The sequence below is a fragment of the Hemitrygon akajei genome, chromosome 14 (genome assembly GCF_048418815.1).
Source record: "Hemitrygon akajei chromosome 14, sHemAka1.3, whole genome shotgun sequence".
Taxonomy (NCBI): domain Eukaryota; kingdom Metazoa; phylum Chordata; class Chondrichthyes; order Myliobatiformes; family Dasyatidae; genus Hemitrygon; species Hemitrygon akajei.
Window position 1 is genome coordinate 70,407,545 of NC_133137.1, and position 25,580 is coordinate 70,433,124.

The 25,580-nt window shown below is 38.4% G+C and overlaps 1 protein-coding gene across 2 annotated transcripts in view; it reads left to right on the top strand.

Moving 5' to 3' along the window:
- The window catches only part of rad51ap1 (RAD51 associated protein 1), a 67,013-nt gene that overhangs the window by 942 nt on the left and 40,491 nt on the right, over positions 1 to 25,580 (top strand). The window contains exons 2-6 of one of the 2 annotated variants that reach the window (XM_073066341.1): positions 10,546 to 10,592; positions 11,686 to 11,821; positions 14,140 to 14,219; positions 15,429 to 15,503; positions 18,012 to 18,170. In XM_073066341.1, coding sequence (XP_072922442.1) covers positions 10,546 to 10,592; positions 11,686 to 11,821; positions 14,140 to 14,219; positions 15,429 to 15,503; positions 18,012 to 18,170 — 497 coding nt within the window. The remainder of the gene's footprint in view (positions 1 to 10,545; positions 10,593 to 11,685; positions 11,822 to 14,139; positions 14,220 to 15,428; positions 15,504 to 18,011; positions 18,171 to 25,580) is intronic. The other variant, XM_073066342.1, reaches the window with a different exon arrangement.

The following is a 25,580-nucleotide window of genomic DNA, read 5'->3' on the forward strand; positions in this document are numbered from 1 at the left end:
GTAGAAAGGTACAGACTAGGAGTAGAGATGGAGGAGAGGCTGAGGGTAGAGTAGGAGATAGATTAGAAATAAAGAGAGGATAGATTTACAGATTTAGAAAAAGGGCAAAAGTCTGCTGGGCAGAGGAGAGTGTTGGATGGGGTTGTTAGAGAAAGGCGGCTATTTGTCTCAGAGACATACAACAGGCACAATGATTCAACGTATACCAATTAATTATGAGCATTACTGGCATGCTGTGACTTTGAATTAAAAAAAAGATTTGCTTCATGCTGTTCCCCCCCCCCCCCCCCCGTCCTCCACCTGTTTCTCCCCTCTCCTCCCTTCTACCATCTCCATGGGAGCTTCGTGGAATTGCTCTGTGGACAACTCTTTCACAGTGAGGTGCAGGGCAGGTGGAACAGTGGTGCAGCAGTTTATGGTGTAGCCTCACAGCCCCCGAGAGTGTGTTCAGTCCTGACTTTCTGGAGTTTGTGCATTTTCTGACTGCATGGGTTTTCCTCTCAGATAGATAGATACTTTATTGATCCCAAAGGAAATTACAGTGTCATAGTAGCATTACAAGTGCACAGATATACAAATATTAGAAGAGAAGTAAGAAAGAATAAAAAAAAATTACTTCAATCAGTCTTAACAGGAGGGGGTCATCACTTCCCTGGCTATAGGTTGACTCAGTATAGAGCCTAATGGCTGACGGTAAGAATGACCTCAGATAGCGCTGTTTGGAGCAGTACAGTTGTCTTAGTCTATTATTAAAAGAGCTCCTCTGTTCAGCCAAGGTGGCATGCAGAGGGTGAGAAACATTGTCCAGAATTGCCAGGATTTTCCATAGCGTACTTTGTTCTCCCACAGCAGGCAAAATGTGTCCAGTTTGACTCCTATAACAGAGCCAGCCTTTCTACTCAGTTTATTGAGCCTGTTGGCATCACCTGTGCTGATGCCATTGCCCCAACATACCACCACATAGAAGATTGTGCTGGCGACAACAGTCTGGTAGAACATGTGAAGGAGAGGCCTACATACTCCAGAAGACCTCAGTCTCCTCAGGAAGTAGAGGCAACTCTAGCCCTTCTTGTACACAGCCTCTGTATTGATGCTCCAATTCAGTCTGTCATCTAGCTGCATCCCCAGATACTTGTATGTCCTCACTACATCCACATCCTCACCATTAATATTAACAGGATGGCAAAGATGTGCTGGTTTATAGGTTAGTTGGTCACTATAAATTTTTCCAAGTAATATGGATACAAGAGGATTGTAGTGGGGTTGGGATTGGAGATTTTGGAGATGCAAGAGGAAACACTGGATTTGTACAAATAGCACCTTGGTGTTCACTACCAATGGTGTGGGCCAAAGCATCTGTTTTTGTTCTTTATGATGCGCTATCAGGAACTTCCTAGAGGTCTAGCTGACTGATAGATTGTCAAAGTTAGTCCGGATAGGCCATGAGTTATGCCAGCATTTCATAAGACCATAAGATATAGGACCAGAATTAGGCCATTTGGCCCATTAAGTCTGCTCTGCCATTTCTTCATGGCTGATCGATTTTCCCTCTCAACCCCAATCTCCTGCCTCCTCCCCGTATCCCTTCATGCCCTGACTAATCAAGAATCCATCAATATCTGTCTTAAATATACCCTATGACTTGGCCTCTACAGCTGCCCGTGGCAATGAATTCCACAGGTTCACCATTCATGGGCTAAGAAATTCCTACTCATCCCTGTTCTAACTGATGTCCCCTTGTTCTGAGGCTGTCCTTTGGTCCTAGACACACCCACAATAGGCAACATCCTCTCCACATCCACTCTATTGAGGCCTTTCAACATTCGATAGGTTTCAATGAGGTCATCCCTCATTTATCTGAATTCCAGTCAGCAGAAGCCCAGAGCCATCAAATGCTCCTTGTATGGTAATTCTTTCAATCCCACAATCATTTCATGAACCTCCTTTGAACTCTATCCAATGTCACACAACCTCCCTTAGGTAATGGACCCAAAACCACTCACAATACTCTTAAGTGAGGTCTCAACATTACATCTTTGCTTTTATGTTCTCGAAATTTCATTCCTGAGAACTGATTTTTCTGCAAGTCGGAAATAAACATTTTCAATTAAAATGAACATTAGATAGATAGATAGATAGATACTTTATTCATCCCCACGGGGAAATTCAACTTTTTTTCCAATGTCCCATACACTTGTTGTAGCAAAACTAATAACATACAATACTTAACTCAGTAAAAAATATGATATGCATCTAAATCACTATCTCAAAAAGCATTAATAATAGCTTTTAAAAAGTTCTTAAGTCCTGGCGGTTGAATTGTAAAGCCTAATGGCATTGGGGAGTATTGACCTCTTCATCCTGTCTGAGGAGCATTGCATCGATAGTAACCTGTCGCTGAAACTGCTTCTCTGTCTCTGATTGGTGCTATGTAGAGGATGTTCAGAGTTTTCCATAATTGACCGTAGCCTACTCAGCGCCCTTCGCTCAGCTACCGATGTTAAACTCTCCAGTACTTTGCCCACGACAGAGCCCGCCTTCCTTACTAGCTTATTAAGACGTGAGGCGTCCCTCTTCTTAATGCTTCCTCCCCAACACGCCACCACGAAGAAGAGGGCGCTCTCCACAACTGACCTATAGAACATCTTCAGCATCTCACTACAGACATTGAATGACGCCAACCTTCTAAGGAAGTACAGTCGACTCTGTGCCTTCCTGCACAAGGCATCTGTGTTGGCAGTCCAGTCTAGCTTCTCGTCTAACTGTACTTATTCATTGTCTTCTCCTGTGTAGTTACAATGGTACAAAATGCCTCATCCAATGGCTAGTTACCATGGCCTTGAAGTATTAGTTAATGTTACCTTATGTGATAAAGTATTTTACAAATCTCAGTGAAAGAGATCTCTTAAATGGCTTCCTGATGTGAACTAACAGCCTGCATTCATAAAAAAAATGGTGTCTGAATACTGTAGGAAGGTTACTTGTACAGGTGACACCTGCATTATAGCTATCCAAATAATGTAACTGCCCTTACAGTACTCTCAAAAACTAACCAAATCTCTGAGATATGGAATAAATTTTGCTCTCAATGAACTGAGGTGAAAAAAGTAAATAAAATTGTAGTGGATTCTGGTTAATTGGAACACATTGGGACCAGTACTTTTTGGCCCATCTAAGTGGCTGCCCCAGTAAGCTGAAGTTTCATGGAAATAGTTAAAAAGATATAAAAAAAATACAAAGTACTATTTAACTGAGTAACAAATTATGTATTTAAATGAACTATGGAACAAATTAGAATGCTGCCAATAGTACAATTGTACTATAAAACTATGTATTAGTTCCTAATAGTTATTGAAGAAAGAATTCATCCAGTGTATGCTGTCATGTTCTTTTGATTGACTGTAAGTGAACAAAACCAGTACAGACACCTAGTGGAGATAATGGACTGTCTTCGTACAATGATTTTGACAATTGCATGCGCCACATTTTCATTTTCATCGTAATGTTTAAGATGATTGTTGATACCTTTAAATTCTTCATCATTCCCAACTTGTTCAGTTAGTGAAACTGTTTCATTTTCACTCTTAACCATTTCTGCTGTCTCCAATCCTAAATGCTTGAAACTGCAGTGAGCAAAACGGTTCTTACTTGTCGGACTGCATATTTATCTATCAGTGACAAAAATCAGTGCATTTTGAAAACAATCACATGCAACTGACAGTATTTAAAGAAAACTTGCTCTGAGTATGGTGTAGTGTCTAACATAGACACAAGTGCCCATGACTGACAGTTAGAAATGATTCGGCAACAGTGTCCTGCCCCAATTAAGTGACATGTCCCAAATAAGGGAATGCCAGCTATTTTCTCGATCTGCTTTTGTTCTTTAAGAGTTGACCCAAATAAACAGCTGCCCTGATTAACCTGATTAATCCCCCAAGCTATTAGACTCCTCAATACCCAGAGCCTGGACTGACACCTTGCCCTATTGTCCTGTTTATTATTTATTGTAATGCCTGCACTGTTTTTGTGCACTTTACGCAGTCCTGTGTAGGTCTGTAGTCTAGCATAGCTTTCTCTGTGGTGTTTTTTTATGTAGTTCAGTCTAGTTTTTGTACTGTGTCATGTAACACCATGGTCCTGAAAAACGTTGTCTCATTTTTACTGTGTACTGTACCAGCAGTTATGGTCGAAATGACAATAAAAGTGACTTGACTTGAATTAACAGGAATCCACTGTCATTCATTTTTAAGTCATGTTTCTTGATGTATGGGCAGATGATTTGGCTTTGTGTTAAAGAGATTCAAGATGGACTGTTTACTTGGAGCACCCCTCCCCCCCCCCCCCCCCCCAGTAATGTGGCGGTCACCTGTAAACAGTTTTCTTTTGAAAAATATTTGTCTTTTGAATTAACTAGCTGTTACCACTAATCTATAATTCAAAGATGCTTGCAATTCTGTAAACTTTCTTATCTTGAAAAGTTCTTTAAAATTTTTGGGAGAATTTACATGAAGTCAGATTTCTATAAGTCACATCTTTCCTAAATCTGGAGAGCAGTCACACTTCCACTGTATTGCTACTGGAGCAGGAAACGAGAAGTAAGGAGGGACTGTGAAAGGAGAATGGAGAGAAAAGATGAAAGGAGCTGGGGGAAGGAAGGGAAACAAATTTGGATGTCAGGAAGGAAGGGCTGGTATTAGAGATGGAAAGGAAGATTATAGTTATTAGTTTTTCATTTCAGACTTAAGTATTGAGTTTAACTTTTGCAACTGGCATTGTGGGATCTGAATTATTCTCTAGATCAATCATAGAGGCCTCTGGATACAAATGCTATCACTTGATTGCTGTATTTCTGTACGCCTATAGTGATATGATTAAGAAGATCGTGCATTTAGCCCTATATGATGAACAAGAGACAACTCTTTCCATATCAGTATGTGTGCTTTGGTCAATAATTCTCTGGGGATGCCATGCTTATGCAAATCCACTGACAGGAAATTTCTGTCTCCTGACTAATGGAATAACACTGTCCATTCAGACAATATGCCAGAACTTGTCCTATCTCTTGTTCAATCATTTGCCAAGAAATGACAGCAATAAGATGTTACTCAGACAGTTATTTACAGAATGTAACATTTTAATAGTAGCTGAAAGTGTTTGTGGAAAAGCTGTGTTGATTCCCATAGAGATTGCATTGGGTTTCCCCTTGTCGAATTCCACTGTAACATGGAATTAATTTAAGAAATGACACTAAATTAATATCATTGACTATGCAGAGACTGTAAGAAAATTTAGACTAACAGAATGGCATATAGGTGAAAAATTAAATTAGAATGGTATGAAGTTACATCATTTATAAGTATAACTATTAAATGAAGTACAGTGGATTCCATTTTATTGGGCCTTCTGTTAATCAGAGCAGCTGATTATTTGGGTCAACTCTTAAAGAACACAAACTAAATCAAGAACTAATCCTTTATACCTACACGATGTCCATATTCTTCCATTTCCTACACATTCGTGCGCCTATGCTAAGAACTTCTTGAATGCCACTATTGTATTTGCCTCCACCACCACTTCAGGCAGCACATTCCAAGCACCCCACTCTTTGTGTTAAAAAATACTTGCCCCACACATCTCCTTTGAACTTAACCCTTCTCAGCTTAAATGCATGACCTCTGGTATTAGACATTTCAACCTTCAAAAAAAGATACTAGCTCTCTACTCTATCTATGCCCGTCATAATCTTATAAACCTTTGTCAGATCTTACCTCAGTCTCTGCTGTCCAGATTTTAAAAAAACAAGTTTGTCCAACTCTCCTTATAGTACGTGCCCTTTAATACAGGCAGCATCTGGTGAACCTTTTCTGCACCTTTTCCGTAGCCTCCACTAACTTTCTATAATGCAGTGACAAGATATAGCCTAACTGGAGTTTTTTTAAGCTGCAGCTCAACTTTTCAACTCTTAAAACTTCTTAAAATTTCTCAATTAATAAAGGCAAGCATGCTGTATGCCTTCTTTATATCAAACTGTGTAGCCACTTGATGAAATTAACGTTCTGCACACTGGTCTCCCTGTCCTCCACATCGTTCTCTTGAGCGCCACTGTAGCATGGCAGTTAGCATGGTGCTATTAGCTCGGGCATCAGAGTTTGGACTTAAGTTCAGTGCCATTCTATAAGGAGACTCTACATCCTCCCTGTGGAATGAGTGGGTTTTTCCCTGGGTGCTCCAATTTCCTCCCACAGTCCAAAGATGTGCTGCGTAAGTTAATCAGTCATTGTAAATTGTCCCACAAATAGGTTAGGATTAATTGGGTTTGTTGGGGGTTGCTGGGGTGGTGTGGTGCAAAGGGCCAGAAGGGCCTACCCCCAACTGTATCGCTAAATGAAATAAAAAATTAAACCAAATACTGATGCAAAGTACTCACTTAGACTTCACCCACACCCCATTCCTATAAGCCAGGGGTGTCAAACTCATTTTAGGTCACGGGCCGGATCAGTCGGACGCGTGCGAACGCAGCTTTCGTTGCCTCTGTTTTTTCAGCCTGCTCTCATGTGTCTCAGTCTCTGCTATAACTACAAAGTGTTTCACTTTACAAATTCCGTTTCTTATGAAGAAGACTGCCGAATAAACACTAAAAACCCTGAAAACCTGGTACCTGAATAAACTCAGCATTAGCCATATCATATGCCATAGGCGCTTCGATTACTGGGGCCAGCTTTAATAGTAATTAGATATTATCTCGCGGGCCAAAGATAATTCCACCACGGGCCGGATTTGGCCCGCGGGCCTTGAGTTTGACATATATGCTATAAGCACATATTCCCTTCTGTATCCTACCCACTTGCTGGTTTTCCTCTTGCTCATAATGTATGTTTAGAATGCCTTGGGATTCTCTTTAAATCTACTTGCCAGGGATTTCTATCCTCTTTGTAATTCTCAAGGGATACCTCTGTTTGCTTTTAGCTTCCTAAACCTTAGAAATATTTCCTTTATCTTCCTGTCTAAATTGGCCACTTCTCTTGACATCCAGGGTTACCCTACCTCGCCATCCTTGCTCTTCCCTCTTACTGCAACATACCAGTGCTCTGTACTCTGTGCATTGGTCTATAAACACCCTCAGCATGGCAGATGTGGACTTGCTAAGAACAGGAGTACCCAATTAACTCTCAGTTCCTTAATGGTGGGGAAAATAGTCCCATGATGAAGCTGGCCGAGTTTACAAGGCTCTGCAGCTTTTTCCAATCATGTGCAGTCACCGTTCCACACCATATGGTGATGCAACCATAAGACATAAAGCAGAATTAGGCCATTCAGCCCATCTGGTCTGCTCTGCCTTTCTCTCATTGCTGATTTATTATCCCTCTCAAACCCATTGTCCCACCTGCTTCCCATAACCTTTGACGCCCTTATTAGTCAAGAACCTCTGCTTTAAGTATACACAGTAACTTGGCCTCCACAGCCATCTGTGGCAATAAATTCCACAGATTCACCAACCTCTAGTTAAAGATTCTGGCTAAAACCAGTTAGAATGCTCCCCATGGTACATCAGTAGAAATTTACTAGAGTCTTTGGTAACATACCAAATCTCAAACTCCTAATGAAATATAGCCGCTGGCTTATCTTTGTAATTACATCAATACTTTTGGTGAGCCCAAAATAGATCTTCAGAGGTGACACCCAGGAATCTGAAACCGCTCACCCTTTTCACTGCTGACCCCTCAATGAGGACTGGTGTGTGTTCCCTCGACTTCCCCTTTCTGAAGTCCACAATCAATTCCTTGCTCTTACTGACATTGAGTGCAAGGTTGTTGTGACACCACTCAACCAGCCGATCTATCGCACTCTTCATCACCATCTGAGATTCTGATGACAACAGTTGTGTCATCAGCGAATTTATTGATGATGTTTGTGCTTTCCCTAGCCACATTGTCATGGGTGTAAGGAGAGTAGAACAGTGGGCTAAGCATGCATCCTTGTGGTGTATCAGTGTTGATTATCAGTGAGGAGGAGATGTTACTTCTGACCCGCACTGACTGGTCTCCCGATGAGAAAGTCAAGGATTTAATTAATGCACTGTTGTAATGAAATTATCTGTATTATATGACATGCAAACTTTTTCCACTATATCTCGGTACATGTAACAATAATAAATCAGTTTAATTTGCTGAGGGGTTTTGGCCCAAAACGTTGACCCTACTTTTTTTTTCCATAGGTGCTGCCTGGCCTGCTGAGTTCCTCCAGCATTTTGTGTGTGTTGCTCAGATTTTGAGCATTTGTAGATTTTCTCTTGATTGTAAATAGATTTTATTTGCTATTTTAGATCTGTGACCTAGTTTTTGATCTTTCTAAGGAAACATAATTTATCTAAACTCTTTAAACAGATGCGGGGAAATCCAAAGCAACATGCATAAAAGTGCTGGAGGAACTCAGCAGGCCAGGCAGCATCTATGGAAATGAAAAGCAGTCAACGTTTTGGGTTGAAACCCTTCTTCAGGACTGAAATGGAAGGGGGAAGTTGCCTGAATAAAGAGGTGGCAGTGGGGGGGGGGGGGGGGGGGGGGAAGGACGCTAGCTAGAAGGTAATATGTGAAGCCAAATGGGTGGCAAAGATAAGGGCCGGAGAAAAAGGAATCTGATAGGAGAGAGTGGACCATAGGAGAAAGGGAGGGAGGTGGGGACCCAGGGGAAAGTGATAGGCCGATGAGAAGAGGTAAAAGGCCAGAGTGAGGAATAGAAGAAGAGGGGATGAGGAGGGGAAAAAGTTAGGGGAAGGAGAAATCGATATTCATGCCACCAGGTTGAAAGCTACCCAGATGGAATATAAGGTGTTGCTCCTCCACCCTGAGAGTCGCCTTATTTTGGCACAAGAGGAGGCTATGGATCTTGATAATTTTTCATGTGTCTCAGTTATGTATCTCCTCAGTATCCTCTGCTTAACAATCCTAGCTTTTGTAATCTTTTCTCATTGTTACAATTTTCCAAACCTGGCAAAATTGTTCTCTTCTGTACCCTGTCAAGTGCAGTTACATTGTTCCTGTAAAGTGACTTTAACTGGAAGCAGTAATCAAGCTATGGCCTTAAAACAATTTCTAAATTGTTAATATGCGGGTGTCACAAAAAGAAAGGTTCTAAATTCGTCCACTTGAAATGGAGTGGCAAAAGTAAGTATTATTTAAGTCAAGTGATTCTAAATTAAATTTCATTGTGCATTTATTTATATATACTTTACCCGGGTGGCACAGTACCAACAAACCGGCTTCAATTCCTGTCGCTGCCTGTAAGGAGTTTCTATGTTTTCTCTGTGACTGTGTGGGTATCCTCTGAGTCCTCCGGTTTCCTCCACAGTCCAAAGATGTACCGGTTGGCAGGTTAATTGGTTACTGTAAGCCGTCGATGATTAAGTGAAGATTAAATCAGGATTTTTGGGCAGCGCAGCTTGAAGGGCCTATTTAGCATTGTATCTCAATAAATAAATATCTTAAATTCTAACCACAAGTGAATTTATAGCTTTGTCGTCTGTTCATTTTTGTGTTTGGTGATAGCTTTCATCCTTTACACAATATCACATGTATGAAGTAATTTGTATATATTTGTAATAAAAATATTTATATAATTTAAATTGGCTTGTGTCCATTCATGTAGTGGGCGAAGTTTCTGTTTACATTGACTAGCAGTGACTGTGTCATAAAACGGGGAATTGTGGTGACAATGTTTTCATACTGAGCATTTGTTCTTAAATGAAGTAAGATTGGAATGTCCCGATTTAGTGGTGTGAGTTAGGAAATTTGATGGAATAATGGAGGAAAACAGACCAAGATATTGACAATGAATGAGAATGAATTAAGGAATGGCAAGTAGTTTCAGTGTTGGTTAACTGAGGTTTCAAAGGATAACAGAAGAAGAAACTTCCAATTGAGTTAGTTTGGTGGCTAGAAAAGAGGTTTGGTGGGATGAATATGAAGGAAGAAGAGAAAGCTAAAGAAAGTTAGCAAAAAACAAAATTGGTAAACCTGAAGGGTTTTTGTCGGGGTTTAGAGTGGTGACAAATAAGAATATTTTAGGGTTGTAGGGATTGTGGAGATAACATTCAATATTTGAATACCAGGGAGGAGTTTAAGATTAAATATCTTACAGGATCAATGATATAAATGATGATTGTAATATCTTGTATGAAAATCACACATTGTCTTGACTTGATAAACTTGGGGTTATCCTGATGAAACAGCATGGAAGTTTATCTTCATTGCAGGAGTAATAATTATTTTGTAAACCAAGTAATAAACATGAAATTTCACAGATCTGAATAAGGCCTTACAGACCATGATACCCTTGCTAACTCTTTGAAAGAGCTATCCACATTAGGTCTACTCTATTTTCTTCTTCAGTTATCCTTTAAAACCTCAGTTTACCAATACTAACCTGTAATTTTTATTCTTAACTCATTTAGCTTGGTCTACTTTTATAATATTGTACAATACAAACATAATTCAAACAAATTTTTTTAATTTTTGCTGAAAAGTAAGAGATTTTTTTAATCATTAGGAACAAGAAAATTGTGGATTACTCACAGAATGAAGACTTTGATGATGGTAAGTTACAAATAAAAATTTTAAAGTGCTTGCTGGTTTTCTTTAGAATATGGAAATTCTTGAATATTGGCTTTCTGTAGAATATTAGAGTTCTCGAGCATCATGGTGTAATGTGCCAAGTCCAGCTCTTGCACTAGAGCTGCCTACAGTATGGTAGTTGTATTCCCACATTATTTGTCTATGTTATTTTATTTCTTAAATTTAAATACAGTTAAATGACTTGAATAACTGTGTAGAAAAGTAGCACTTATCCAAAGACAAGAAAGGTCCCTATATTCTTTCCTTTAATTCTTTAAGGATTATTCCTGGATTTATTCTTACTTGTTATTAATCTACTGACTCTCAGAAATAGCCATTACCAGTCAGTGTCATCTCAACATTTTAATAGTACTCTGCCCTCTAAATCATTCATGTCCTACAAAGTACTTATGGACAAGCAACTTTAAGCACAACATAAACACTGGAAAATCTGCAGATGTTCAAAATCCAAAGCAACACACACAAAATGCTAGGGAAACTCAGCAGGGCAAGCAGCAGCTATGGAAATTAATAGACAGTCAATGTTTCAGGATGAGACCCTTTTTCAGGCCTGAGAAGGAAGGGGGAATATGCCAGAGTAAAAAGGGGGGGGGATGGGGAAGGAGGCTAGCTGGAAGGTGATAGGGTAAGCCTAGTGATAGGGTTAGAAAGATAAGTGGATGGAGAGGAAGGAATCTGATAGAAGAGGAGAGTGAACCATAGGAGAAAGAGAAGGAGGCTGGGACCCAAGGGAAAGTAACAGGCAGGTGAGAATTTCTCCAACTATCTCTGAAGTCTGATGTTATTTGGTATTCCTTGTGCTTGCATAACCTTCAATTGTGGAATAAGAAGCTCTACAGTTATAGTTGTTGTAATTAACTGAAACATTTCTTGACTTTCTTATAAAGTTATATCAACTTAAAATTTCTTCATCTTAGAATATTATTTCTTGATTTCACAAACATTCACCGAACTGGAGTCAATATTGTGAGTTCTGCATGAATAGTGATTTTTGGGGAACAGCAAATCAATAATTGGAAGAGTAAATATTCATTAGAGTGAATATATTTTTCAGATGAAGATTTTGCGTGTACGTCTGCTCCTCCAAGTAAAAAGCCTCGTCTAAAAGTTGATGAGAAACAAAAAAAGGGGAAAAGTGTTAAAAAAGACAGTCAAGAAGCAAAAGTCAAAAAGGAACTGCCTAACGAAAGGTGAGATTGGTTTTCAACCTGAGAGAATCTCAATGAGAGCTACTGATGGCTGGAATACCTGTTCAGCCTGATTTACCTCCTAGAGTCTCAGTCAGTATCACTCTTCCCAGATTCTCATTGTTTCCTTTTCCAGCAATGCCTTGCAATTAATGAAAGTAGTTACTTATATGTAAACATGTTTTCAGTGGATTGGAAGCGTTCTGCTTCAGTGGAATTCTTCTTCCTTAAATGTAATGTCTGTTAAATGCTTGATAATCTTTTTCCTCATGACTGAGATATGAAACTTGTGCATAGAATTACAGACTCATTTTTGAATTCTGGTGATTTTGTACACTATATCAAACTGATATAAAGGGATCTAATACCAAAAGAAAAAACACTTTGAATTTGTTCTAAGTGAACTCTCATGCTTCTTGAGGATATTCCAAGCCAAGTTTGTTTTGTGATGGCTTTATCAATAAACAATGATGTTTACATCAAATATGATATTTACATATTCCACCAGAAAAAAAATCTCTGCACAAAATTGAATTATATTGAGGAATATTTATGACAGAATTTACTGTAAGTTTTCTCAATAAGAGCAGTGTGAATTTCTCCATAAATATGGACTGAGTGGTAGATAGTTACTTACAAATTTGCTGCAAAAAAATCCTTGTTTCATACAGCAATATATTCACCAAGATTTCTTGACAGAAAAATCCTTCATCTCATTTGTGGCTGAGAGTACTCTTGTTGCTATATGGAGTCAGCTACTCAGGAGAAACACTAGAAAAATTGAGGGAACTAGAAGCTAACAAATCCCCTGACAGATAGTCTGCATCCCAGGATTCTAAAAGAGGTGTTTGATGAAATAGTGGAAACATTGGAGAATTTTAGAAGATCATCACTATTGTCAGGAGATTAGCAGTTAGCAAATTCAGCATCACTGCTGAAGAACAAGAGAGAAAATAGGGAAGTATAATCCAGTTAGCCTGACACCAACTGTCAGGAAAAAGTTGCAATTCTTTAGTAAGTGCCATGTAACAGGACACTTGGAAAATACAGCGAAATTGTACTTGACAAGTTTAAATGTTTATTTTTGAGGATCTAACTACAAATATGGATATAGGATGTCTGGAATTTCAAAAGACATTTTGATGTTACCACATAAAAGGTGAATGGGAACAGTGGATTTGTTGAAGGACTGAGACTGAAATTTAAAAAGAAACAGGACCTTTTCAGGATGCTTCACTATTGCTAATGAGATGGGTGGCACGGTAGTGTAGTGGTTAGCATAACACTTTACAGTACCAGCAACAAGGGTTCAATTCCTGCCACTACCTGTAAAGAGTTTGTATGTTCTTCCCGTGACCATGTGGATTTCTCTGGTTTCCTCCCACAGTTCAAAGACGTATTGGTTGGTAGGTTAATTGGTCATTGTAAATTGTCCTGTGATTACGCTAGGATTAAATTGGGGCATTGCTAAGCAATACAGCTCAAAGGGCCAGAAGAGACTGCTCAATAACTTTGTTGAATCTCAATTAAAAAAGTCACAAGAAGCCTTCAGATACTCACAATCTATGGTAATGATTTAAATGAAAAATGTACATGTGCATCTACTAATATCGTAAAGCCTGGTGGAATAAAAAGCTGTAATGAAGATGCACCAGGCTCTGGAATTGTTTCTTAACTTTACTCTCGAAAGCTCACTTTAGATTTTACATTCCCTAATTTCTGATTTGTTTTTGTTTTGTTTTGCAATCAATGATCACTTATTTTTGAGAAGTACAGTGACTCCAAGAGAGACAATTTCTTTATGTTGGGCCTTATTGTTGAGCTGGATATACTTTGAGTTAAGTGTTGGACAGAGCCAATGTATACATTTGATTACTGCAAAGATCAATACACTACCAGTGAATAGAAAATTAGTTATTCCGGATCAGTGTAAGAGTTTTTATTGACACCCCAATCTAGTGATAGAGGCTTGTTCTTCCTCACTATCATAATTTCACCAAAATGGCTGGTTCTTAGTGGAAGCTCACATCATATTGTCCTGCTGTTGATGGCAATTTTATTCTATTCTTCAAAGTTAATTCTGCCAGTATAAAAATACTAAATCAACTGAATATATACATGGTAAATCTACTGTAAAATTATATAGAAAAGAAATTAGATTTTTTTGATTGTTTGATTTAGGGAAGTTTAGGGTTTCTTTTCTTGCTGTAGTTACTGAGCGATACTGTTGTATGACAGTGTCCCGCTCTTTTTTTTTCTTTTAGTGCTGTTTGCCCTTGAACTTTGATTATTTTAATTGGCCAGTTTGCTTTTTAACACAGACTACCACTTGATGAAAAAGTTTACCAAAGAAACTTAAAGACTGCATTAATCATATCAGCACAAGAGTCCACTTGTGAAGGTGAGACTAATATATATTTTAACAAAGTGCCAGTTTCCATTGCTGTAGTAAATAATGTGGATTGTATCCTAATGTAACAGCATACTACAGAAAATATTTCATTACATATTTGTTGTGTAATTTGCCTGAAATGCAAAATAATATACTATTCTATACAAAATGCTTAACAGATATGTACAAATTTACTAACACATTTATAAGTGGAAGTATACTTGACTCTGAGTATTTCCAACAGTTTCATAGAAGATGAGTACATTCATATGGGCTCACTTGTCATATTTATGTAAAAAGGTGGGCCCACTGAATATCTTCAAAGGTGTGTGCAACAGATTAGAAATGTGGACAACAAACAATCTGCTGGAGGAACTCAGCAGGTTGAAAAGCATCTGAGGGAGAAAAGGAATGGTTGATGTTTCCAACTGAAATTCTGCATCAGAACTGGGAGTGGAAAGAAGTGATAGCCAGGATAAAGAGGAGAGGGGGAGTGGTGACACAGGAGCCTGAGGTGATTGGTGGACTAGGTAGAGGTGACAGATGAAGGGCATGTCAAGCCATGTTGTGGAAGGGATGGGTGGAATTGGAGGGAGAGGCAGATAGATGGTAGATGGAGGTAGAGAAAAAAAATACCATGCTTCAAATTGGTAATGCAGCTAGTGTAATGCCATTGCAATGCCAGTGACTCCAGTTCAATTCTGCCACTATCTCTAAGGAGTTTGAACATTCTCCCCATGACCACGTGGGTTTCCTCTGGGAGCTTTGGTTTTGACCCATGTTCTAAAGACACACGGATTATTAAGTCGATTAGTCACATGGGTGTAATAGGGCAGTGCGGACTCATTGGGCTGGAAGGCCTGTTACCTTACTGTATCTCTAAGTAAAAAATAAAATAAATAAGTTATTCCTTTTTTTCTGAGCTATTAAATATAAACTCTGTATTTTCTGATATTCTGCATTAATAGTTTACAGAGTAAAGCATTTTTAGATAACTATCAAACAGCAGTATTTTTAGTATTCTATTGTACTGTTTCATTTCTACCTGAAACAATACGTTCTATTCCTTCTGTAATGTTGTTTATTAATAAAGTATGTTGTTAAAATAGCTATAATATTTTGTTTTGACTTTAAATATAGATGACTTTATTTTTATGTGAAGTTGGTCCCACTTGCAAAGGTAAAATTTATTGCTAATGTTCTCTATGTAATAAACAGCAAATGAATCAGCCGAAACAACAAATACAGATACATCATTACACTCTAACTGCAATGAGAATAGCAACTTTCCTGGTAAGCTTGCAGTAATTAATTGAATCATTGCTAGGTCACTTTCTTGTCCTACTAAATGCTGCTGTCCTTGTTTCATGTGACTAGTGAGTTTTCATGAATTGCCTTATATTTGTAACCAAATTACTGATCAGAATTCCAGTGATCAACAGTGGGCTTTTAAAACTTTCTCCCATCATTTCATTTTAAGTTCAGCAGAAAGTACATGGTTAAATTTGGCAGTTGAATTGTCATTTGTCTTTTTAATTGAATTTAATTAAATTGACTTTATTACTTACATCATATACATGAGGAGTAAAAATCTTTACATTATGTCTCTGTCTAAATGTGCAATTTATAGTATATAATAAATAGTATGTGCAACAGGACAGTCAATATTACATAGAAATACAGTTGTGTCAACATGAATTAATCAGTCTGATGGCTGGTGGAAGAAGCTATCCCGGATCCTGTTGGTCTTGGCTTTTATGCTGTGGTACCGTTTCCTGGATGGTAGCAGCTGGAACAGTTTGTGGTTGGGGTGACTTGGGTGCCCGATGATCCTTCGGCCCTTTTTTACACACCTGTCTTTGTAAATGTCCTGAATAGTGGGAAGTTCACATCTGCAGGTGCTCTGGGCTGTCCGCACCACTCTCTGCAGAGTCCTGTGATTAAGGGAGGTACAGTTCCCATACCAGGAAGTGATGCAGCCAGTCAAGAAGCTCTCATTTGTGCCCCTGTAGAAAGTTTTAGGACTTGGGGGCCAATACCAAACTTTTTCAACCATGTGAGGTGAGAGAGGTGTTGTCGTGCCTTTTTCCTCACACAGCTGGTGTGTACACCACATAATTCCCTCTGCTAAATTTTACCTTGAAGATCTCAAAGTTTTGGCCTCAAATCAAAATATTGGATAAAAATTTCTATCCTTCCCCTATTGAGTGCTGTCACTATGACCTGAATTTAGTCTATCTGGGTATGTATTTTACAGGATACAGCAACATTGTGCCAATGGAATAATTTTGCTGTGGTTCTTCTCATTGTTTGACTGATGTTTTTCAGAACTAGTTATTGAAATTATGGTAAAACCAAAATTGGAGAGTGAGAAGAAGAAGAGAAGGGCTAGAGAGGATATGTAATGAAACAAAATAACAACACAACCCAAACAGGGAAGCATAGTCTCTGTTTTATGTAGAAGCATGCTATTAAAAATAAACCTCTCTTCCTTTGGTCTGTCTCACATCTTTAAAATTATTAATTGATCTAGATCTAATGCCATTTGGTGTAGAATTTATGAGAAATGTTGCCAGGTGATATGTGTAAAAGGTATATGTTAAGTGGGTGCTATCTAATGCATGTATTCTTAATTTTCTTAATTTTTGAGCTACTTTTCAATTTTTTCTATTTTCTCTAATTTTGAGGGAAAAAAAATCATTTGTATTGTTTACTCTTGGTCATCCAAGAGCTGAATTTGCCTGATCCAAATCCGAGTGGCCTATTTTATGGGGGCTAACTGTAGCAGGTCCACAAACTAAGCAAAGGTGAAATCCTGCCTCAAGCTGCACTGACAGCTTTGACAACTGCAAAGTCTACCAGCGGCCTAGCTGCATGACTGTTGTCAGGGCTTTGAATATTTCTGACATATAGAAACATCTGAAAGACTATTAGAAATAAAATTTCCTTATTTTTTAAACATTTTTCTACAATATATTTAAACAAAATCCTAAAAACATGCAAGAAAAACTTCAGATAATTATTCTTTTTTTTCAATAGGGGCTTACCTTATCTTTCTTTCTTGTGTCCTACAATTTTCATTGAAATTGTTGGGGTGTGCTCTAACCTTGTATTGACTAAAGAACTGATTTACCTGAAGTAAATGCTGTGAGAACCTCAGATAAATGGAGTTCCGCAGAGGAACATATTGAAATATGGTGCCAATTAATAGTGATATCATTGAGCACTATCAGATCACAGCAGAGGATTTCAACAGATAAATGAAGACTGTTGCAAAAAAAAGTCCAGCCCTTCATTAGTTCATAGTCAATTTTCTGATGAATCTTCATGAACATTTTACATTCAGGCCATGAGTCAATTCACAGATCCTCCAAAGTTACCTGTTGGAGCTTGCTTTTGCACGTACATGAGAAAAGTAGTTTGACAATCACAGATTGCAGCAATTGGCAAGAACAAAGAAAGGATTTCAATGATATGGAACCAGTTAGATGAAGTTAAGTAAGATAGAAGTAGGCAAGGAAATGTCAGCAACAAGCTGATTGTTGTTTAAGATCCAGGATAGAATTCTGAATTTCTTTGATTAGCAATTAAATTAGTGGTTCTAATGATTTCCATTTGTGAATGTTTTCAATATATTAAAAGTTCTTGAAATGTGGCAGAAAAAGTTGGGTGAAATCTGGCAGAAGCTAAATATATGATAGATTTTATATAATGAATTGTATATTATTAGATATTATTTCCTGTACGGTATTAAGAATAATGACTGTTGTAATCCATTACACGTTTTTTGTTCTGGCTTAGACAAAACTACTGTTGAAAATGAAGGACCCTCAGTACGACCTAGACAAAGACAGGCAGCATCTGGAGCAGTGTTAAAACAGAGGAAGATTCTTCTTGATGATAGAGGCAGTGATGGTGAATGTGAAAAGGAATCTGGAAGTGAACAAGACTACATAACAAGTGAGTAGTGGATAATGATAATTACAAAATCAATATACTTGATTAAGTTAATGTTTCCATTAAAAGTAAGTGAAATTATAATTTACAAAAGCACTTCCAGCATGTTTGTAGTAATGCCTGATTTTTTAAAAAGTCGTCTATTACTTTACTCTTACTAAATTAATATTTGTGTTCACATTTGGAGTGATGGAATCAGATACAATTGTCATGTTTATGAGGAATTTAGACACATTTAGATGGACAAGGGGTAGAAGGATGTGATCTTAACATGTCAAATAGGACTAATGTAGATGGTGTTCTGACTTATGACTTGAGAGACACTGAAGCTAGTGGATATAGAAGCCTTTATTCAGCAAAGGTGTCATATTCGAGACACTCTTGAAAGAAGAGGCCTGCCTGACCCAATAGTACATGACATTTTTATATGTTAAAGATCAAAGGTAACAGCAGGACAATTCTATAGTTACAATGTATCTACAGTGCTTCCTTTGAATTGCATATAATTTTCAGACACCTCCATCTTCACACCCATACTCCAGACACCCAAAATGAATGTTAATTCTCTCTGACTCTGCGTTGCAATCATGCATATGAAGGCATTTAAGGTCAAATGCAGTGTTTCTTTGTTTGCAATCAACCCCAATATACAGCTCAAGAAGACCATTGTTCAGAGCTGCACTTTAAGTTCAAACTACTATCCATGTTCAGGTCCAAAGGCTGGCTGCTGTTGAAATTAGTATTTGCTATATACCATAACCCCAGAATATGCCCTGACAGATGGGCAAAAAAGTCGGCGTGGACCTGGTAGGCCAAATGGCTCATGTCTATGCAGTACAAATCTGTGACTCTTTGTCTTTATTGTGAGTCCACTTTTTGTTACATTAAGCGATCAAAGAATGCATTAATGTATTTTGAAATATCCAATTTTAAATCTCTAAGAACATATGGTATATTAATATTGTTTGGAATTTCATTTAAAAGTTTATATGCAGTTATCTTTTTCTAGAGCTTTTCTAAAATACCTCAGAGCAATATGAGGTGCTTAAGTTTTCTTTGGCCTTTGCATTTGTTTATTTTAACAAACAAGAACATAACCTAACTGAGAGAATCCTTTGAGTAGTAAAATCAACATATACCAGGATATAGACACAGAGAAATTAAAACATAGGTTTGCATGCAAAGTAAGAGATGATAAATAAAATACAATGGATTCCCGTTAATTTAGCCATTGGTTAATCAGGGCAGCCACTTATTTGGGGCAACTCTTAAAGATCAGAAACTAATTGAGAATTTAACCAGGATTCCCTTCATTTTTTTGGGACACTATGCCGCTTAATTGTGAAAAGGTGGCTGTTTCTAACTAACAGTTTCCAACTAGCATCAGTCATGTGTACTTGTGTAGCTGTTAGACACTACACCATGCTTGGTTTTTAAATAACATCAGTTGTGTCTGTTTGTGTTCAAAGAGCAGTGATTTTTATCACTGATTGTTGGTGAGAAATAAGCAGTAAGACAATTCAGAATTGTGTTGCTCACTGCGGTTTGAGCATTCAGGCTTGGAGTGGCCAGAAAAGGCCAGATGTGAAATGAAACTATTTCACTACCTCAACAAGTTGAGAATACAAAGAATTGGAAGGTATCAGCATTCATCTTGAATGTTACAATAAAAATGAAGGAGGATGCAGTCATCGAGAGCTTTGTATGAAGGTAATCCATTATCTGCATCAGGTATCTCCATTGATTTTTTTCATTTACAGTCAATCAAAAGAACACGGCAGAGTATGCTGGATGAATTCCTCCATTGTCAACAATTAGGAACTAATATGCAGTTTTATAGTACTGTAGTAATTTTGGTAGTGCTCTAATTCATTATATATTTCAATTAAATACATTAGTCACTCAGTTAAATAGTGGTTTGTCTTTTTTATACATTTTAAAAGTATTTCCATGAAACTCTTGAGTACATTGATTACTTGGGAACCACATTAAAGCAAGAATATTAGAGTCACAAAAGAGAAGATTTACAGAAGCAATGCCAGGTGCTCTGGTTGTGATGAAGGAAGAAAAAGAATGATATTTTCATTGGAACTACAGACATCAACGGGGTCTGATTAATTTTTTTCAAAGTTTTAAAGTTTTGAGATGTGAGAGTAGATAGAGAATAATTTTTTCTGTTAATTGCATTAGTGACAAGGGATGTGAAGAGAATAGTCACTAGAAATTTTCCTGTATTAGTCTGCGCCTCTGTTTGCTTCATGAGTAAATTTTATTTATTTAAAACCTAATTGGTAAACACAATTAGGTCCTTCAAGCACATATCATGCTTTCCACAAATTTGATCCACATATGTGCACTGACATCAAGTATTTTTAACAAATGTATTGATGTCACTAGCACAAAATTTATTTGTACATTCGTGTCCTGTGATGAGTGCAGACATTCATAGTGAAATTGGCATTGAATTCTGAAACCAGAAAGACTGAGGAATTGCATTAGCATTAACTAAACCTTACCTTGTGCGGTTAGAGGTATCTGTCATTCTAAGCCAGGGGTTCTCAGCCTTTTTATGCCATGGACCAATACCATTAAGCAGGGGATAGTGGATGCCAGGTTGGGAACCCTTGTTCTAAGCACTTTGCTTGATGGACAGAGAATGATGGATACCTCTTGGTACCAATATCATTAGACTTCTGCTCATGTGTAATACCAATTCCTTTGCCTCCCCATCTTACACATCCATGACCTGGCCAAATTAGCTCTTCCCCCTTCCCATTCCCATTTGATCTATGTCCACCAACCAAGATCATGTATCCAGCCCTCTTCCCTCAGTGCACTGAAACCCCTGTGGGAGGCCTAATACTCTTCTTTGAACTTAGGTCTTCTGCTCACTGAAATTTCTCTGCCAGAGTCCTTGCACAAATCAAGTACTCTGCAGTAATACACACAATGTGCTGGAGGAACTCAGCATATGTGGATAGAAATAAACAGTCAGCGTTTTGGGACAAGACTGCAAATTTCCAGCATCTGCAGTACCTCTTCTGTCTGTGAAGTACTCTGGAGTGCATTTAACATATATTTGCCGATTCGTTATCATTTCTAGCCCATTGTTTCATATAGCACGTCTTTACAACATAAAATACTTGAACACAAATACTGTAGTTATTGGTATAGTGCAGAAGCGAAAAGTATTTGAAGTATTCTTGGTGAAGAATTAGCATTGACATTGAAACAACAGTCCAACTTGGCAAATAGATTCATCCTGTTAGAAGCAGAGTTAGAAGTACAATATATTCTTTGTCTGAATAAATACCTCTGCCTCGTTCAGGGATAGGCTGGGCTAATGATTGATATTGCTGTCTTGCCATTTGATTGTCAAATTTGTATTGAAAATAACAAGGGATTAAATTTATGATTTGTGCATTTTGGATTTCTGTCACATAGAATATAGAACAGTACATAGACATAGAAATAGGCCCCTCAGCCTTTAATGTTGTGCCAAACCAATTACAGTCTGCCCTCCTTATCCGCGAGGGATTGGTTCTGGGACCCCTCGCGGATACCAAAAAACGTGGATGCTCAAGTCCCTTTTCAACCTGTCTCAATGCGGTGGACATTAGGACCTGGTGGCGGAGCTCTGAATCCACAGTGTTTCTGTTCACGAAAATAATCACGATCACAATTGAAAATAAAGTGGAAATAATAAAGCAATCAGAAAGAGGTGAAATGCCATCGGTCATTGGAAAAGCGTTAGGCTACAGTCGGTCAACGATCGGAACAATTTTAAAGGATGAAGTGAGAAAAGCCCTGCCCCAATGAAAGTTACAATTATTACTATGCAACGCAGTGGTTTAATTATTAGGTTTTGGGTTTTTGATCCTCCATATCAACCAGGCACGGATGGAGAGTGCGCTTGGAAGCGGTCTGTCACTGGATTGAACTTGGGAACTTCCGTTCCCGAGCCCGGTGCTGAAACATATGTTCTTAAGTGTTTTATATGCATAGAAAGGTAAAATATATACTATATACAGTACTAAGACAAACATTTGACTAACTGATGCTAAATAATACTAGATGTACCTGTTCTAACTTACTTAGTAAGAGAACTTCCCATTTTTTTCCGATCCTGATCCATGGCAACTACGCACATCCTCCCGTATACTTTAAGTCATCTCTAGATTACTTATAATACCTAATACAATGTAAATGCTATGTAAAATAGTTGTTATACTGCATTGTTTAGAAAATAATGACAAGAAAAAAAAGTCTGTACATGCTCGAACAACAAGTGCTGGAAGAGCACTTCCGGGTTTTCTCAATTCGCGGTTGGTTGAACTTGCACATGTGGAACTCGCGGATAAGGGGGGCCGACTGTAAATTAGTATCAAATGGCTAACTAAACTAATCTCTTCTGCCCACACAATGCCCTTATTCTTCTATTTTCCTCACATTCATGTGCCTATCTGAACATCTCTTAAAAGTCCCTAATGTGTCTTCCTCTACCACCACCCTAGGCTGTGCATTCTAGGCATTTGCAACTCTCTTAATTAAAAAAAACCTTACCCCTCACATCTGTTTTAAAATTATCCCCTCTCACCTTAAATGTATGCTCTCTGGCATTTCAACCCTGGGAGAAAGATACTGACTCTCTATCTATGCCTGTCATAATCTAATAAACCCCTATCAGATCTCCCCTCAGCCTCCACCACTCCAGAGAAAACAACCCAAGTTTGTCCAGCCTCCCATTATAGCACATAGCCTCTATTCCAGGCAGTATCCTGATAAACCTCTTCTGCACTTCCCCAAATCCATGACATCCTTCCTATAATAGGCAACCAGAACTGTATGCAATACTCCAGATGCGATCTAATTAGAATTTTATAAAGCTGCAACATAACTTCCTGACTTTTGAACTCATTGCCTAATAAAGGCAAGCATGCCATATGCCTTCTTTACCACCTTACTAACGTGTGGCCATTTTTCAGAAGCTATGAACGTTGACCTCTAGATCACTTTGCTCATAAACACTGTTAAAGGTCTTGCTCTTTAACAGTGTACTGTCTCTTTACATTTGTTACATTAGAATTTATTCTGATGCAGATATGCTTGGTATGACATCGATTAGTGTCTGTATCGGATTGGTAGGCTGAGCTAATCTCCTCAGAAGCAAGTTATCAATATTGGGGAGGAAAGGGAACTATAAGGTAATCCAGCAGAAAAAATATCCCCAAATGGATAAGGTGTATATGATGATAAAGGGAGAAAGTCTGTTACTTCTTGGAATTTTGCACATTCAGCATCATCTGCCATTCCCTTTCATGTGATCCTCTGCACATTCTTCTATTGAGATCCCAGTTTCTAGCTCATCAAGAAGGCTCAGGGCAGTGTAGAATCTTTTCTGGCTCAGGTGGTTGGCTGCAGTGACAAGAAAGGCGCTGCACCTACAAGGCTCCACCCTTTGGATAGTGACTATCATGTCTGTTATCCAAGCTATCAATTACTCAAGGCCTGTCAAACATAAAGGCATTAAAAATTTTAAAGTATACATGCACGACACAGACATGCATATGCACTTCACTGACTCACTCATGGAGAAATATAACTCTTTGGCCCCTGGCTCTGTGCAGACCATCAACCACTCATTCTAATTAATTTCTTCTTATTCTCCCCACACTCTCATCTACTCTCCCCAGATTCTACCACTCACCTGCATCCTACAGTTACCTAACAACCCACATGATAATTAAAACAATACCATTTAACCAGTACAGAGGTCCTGTGGTTGGCTGTCGGCTGAGTGAAAGGCTGTGATAGTGAATAACCAGTTATGGGCATATCTACTGGCAGATCTATGTGAATCTAGTAGGAGTTTTATATCATTAGTTTGTTGAGGTTTATTATCACCGGCATGTGACGTGAAATTTGTTAACTTGGCGGCAGCAGCAGTTCAATGCAATACATAATCTAGCAAAGAGAGAAAAAATAATAATAAATAAACAAGTAAATCAATTACATATATTGAATAGATTATTTTTTTAAATGTGCAAAAACAGAAATACTGTATATTAAAAAAAGTGAGGTAATGTCCAAAGCTTCAAAGTCCATTTAGGAATTGGTTGGCAGAGGGGAAGAAGCTGTTCTTGAATAGCTGAGTGTGTGCCTTCAGGCTTCTGTACCTCCTACCTGACGGTAACAGTGAGAAAAGAGCGTGTCCTTGGTACTGGACGTCTTTAATAACGGACGCTGCCTTTCTGAGACACCGCTTCCTAAAGATGTCATGGGTACTTTGTAGGCTAGTACCCAAGATGGAGCTGACTAGATTTACAACATTCTGCAGCTTCTTTCGGTCCTGTGCAGTTGCCCCTGCATACCAGACAGTGATGCAACCTGACAGTGATGCTCTCCACGGTACATCTATAGAAGTTTTTGAGTGTATTTGTTGACATGCCATATCGCTTCAAACTCCTAATAAAGTATAGCCGTTGTCTTGTCTTCTTTATGACTACATCAATATGCTGGGACCATGAACTAATATTCCTTTTTTATCCAAAACCGTGAAGCAGAAGAGTATACATCAGAGTGTGTGGAGGAACAAGGGATCCGGATCTTGGAGGTAGCAGAGCAGGTAGAAAAGCTGGTTAAGAAACTAAGTGTAATACTTGCTTTTATTGGCAGAGGCACAGAACATGAACAGGGTGTTCATGTTAGAACAGTAAAAAATATTAGTTGAGTCATGTCTAAAGTTGAACTCTGGTCAGTGAGGGTCAGGAAGGATGTAATAGTGCTTTACAAAGATGGATGTGAACATTGCTGCCAAGGCCATTGTATATTGCCTACGCTAATACTGTTGAGAAAGTGGCAATGAACCATCATCTTGAACCGGATCAAGGTCACGTGAAGTCATGGGAGCAGATGGTGGGTGGTCGTATGAGCAGCTGGTGCATATATGTATCCTGGTTATATGACCTCTGACACCATGCAGACAATCTCAGAAGAATATTGACAATGGCTGGGGTCACCCATCTTGTAAAGACACTGCCCAGAAGAAAACAATGGCAAACCACTTCTGTAGAAAAAAGACCATGATTGCCTACATCATACGACACTGTACATAATGATGACGATGATGCTTCTTGAGAGGCATCAGAGTAGGTAGTGATTATTCTGTTACACTGCTGGCATGTGCCTTGTAAATGATGGAAACAACTAGGTGCATTATTACAAGGTGAGCCTTTTGCTGCAGGATACCCAAGCACTGATCTGTTCTCATAACCACAGTATTGCCAGCATAAGAGAATTAGAGTAATGAGAAACAGTCTAGACTTTGGAACAAAGAAATCAGGAGAAATTTATTTGAGGTATATAAAATAATGTGAGCTATAAGCAGGGTAGACTAAAATGACCTATCTTCCT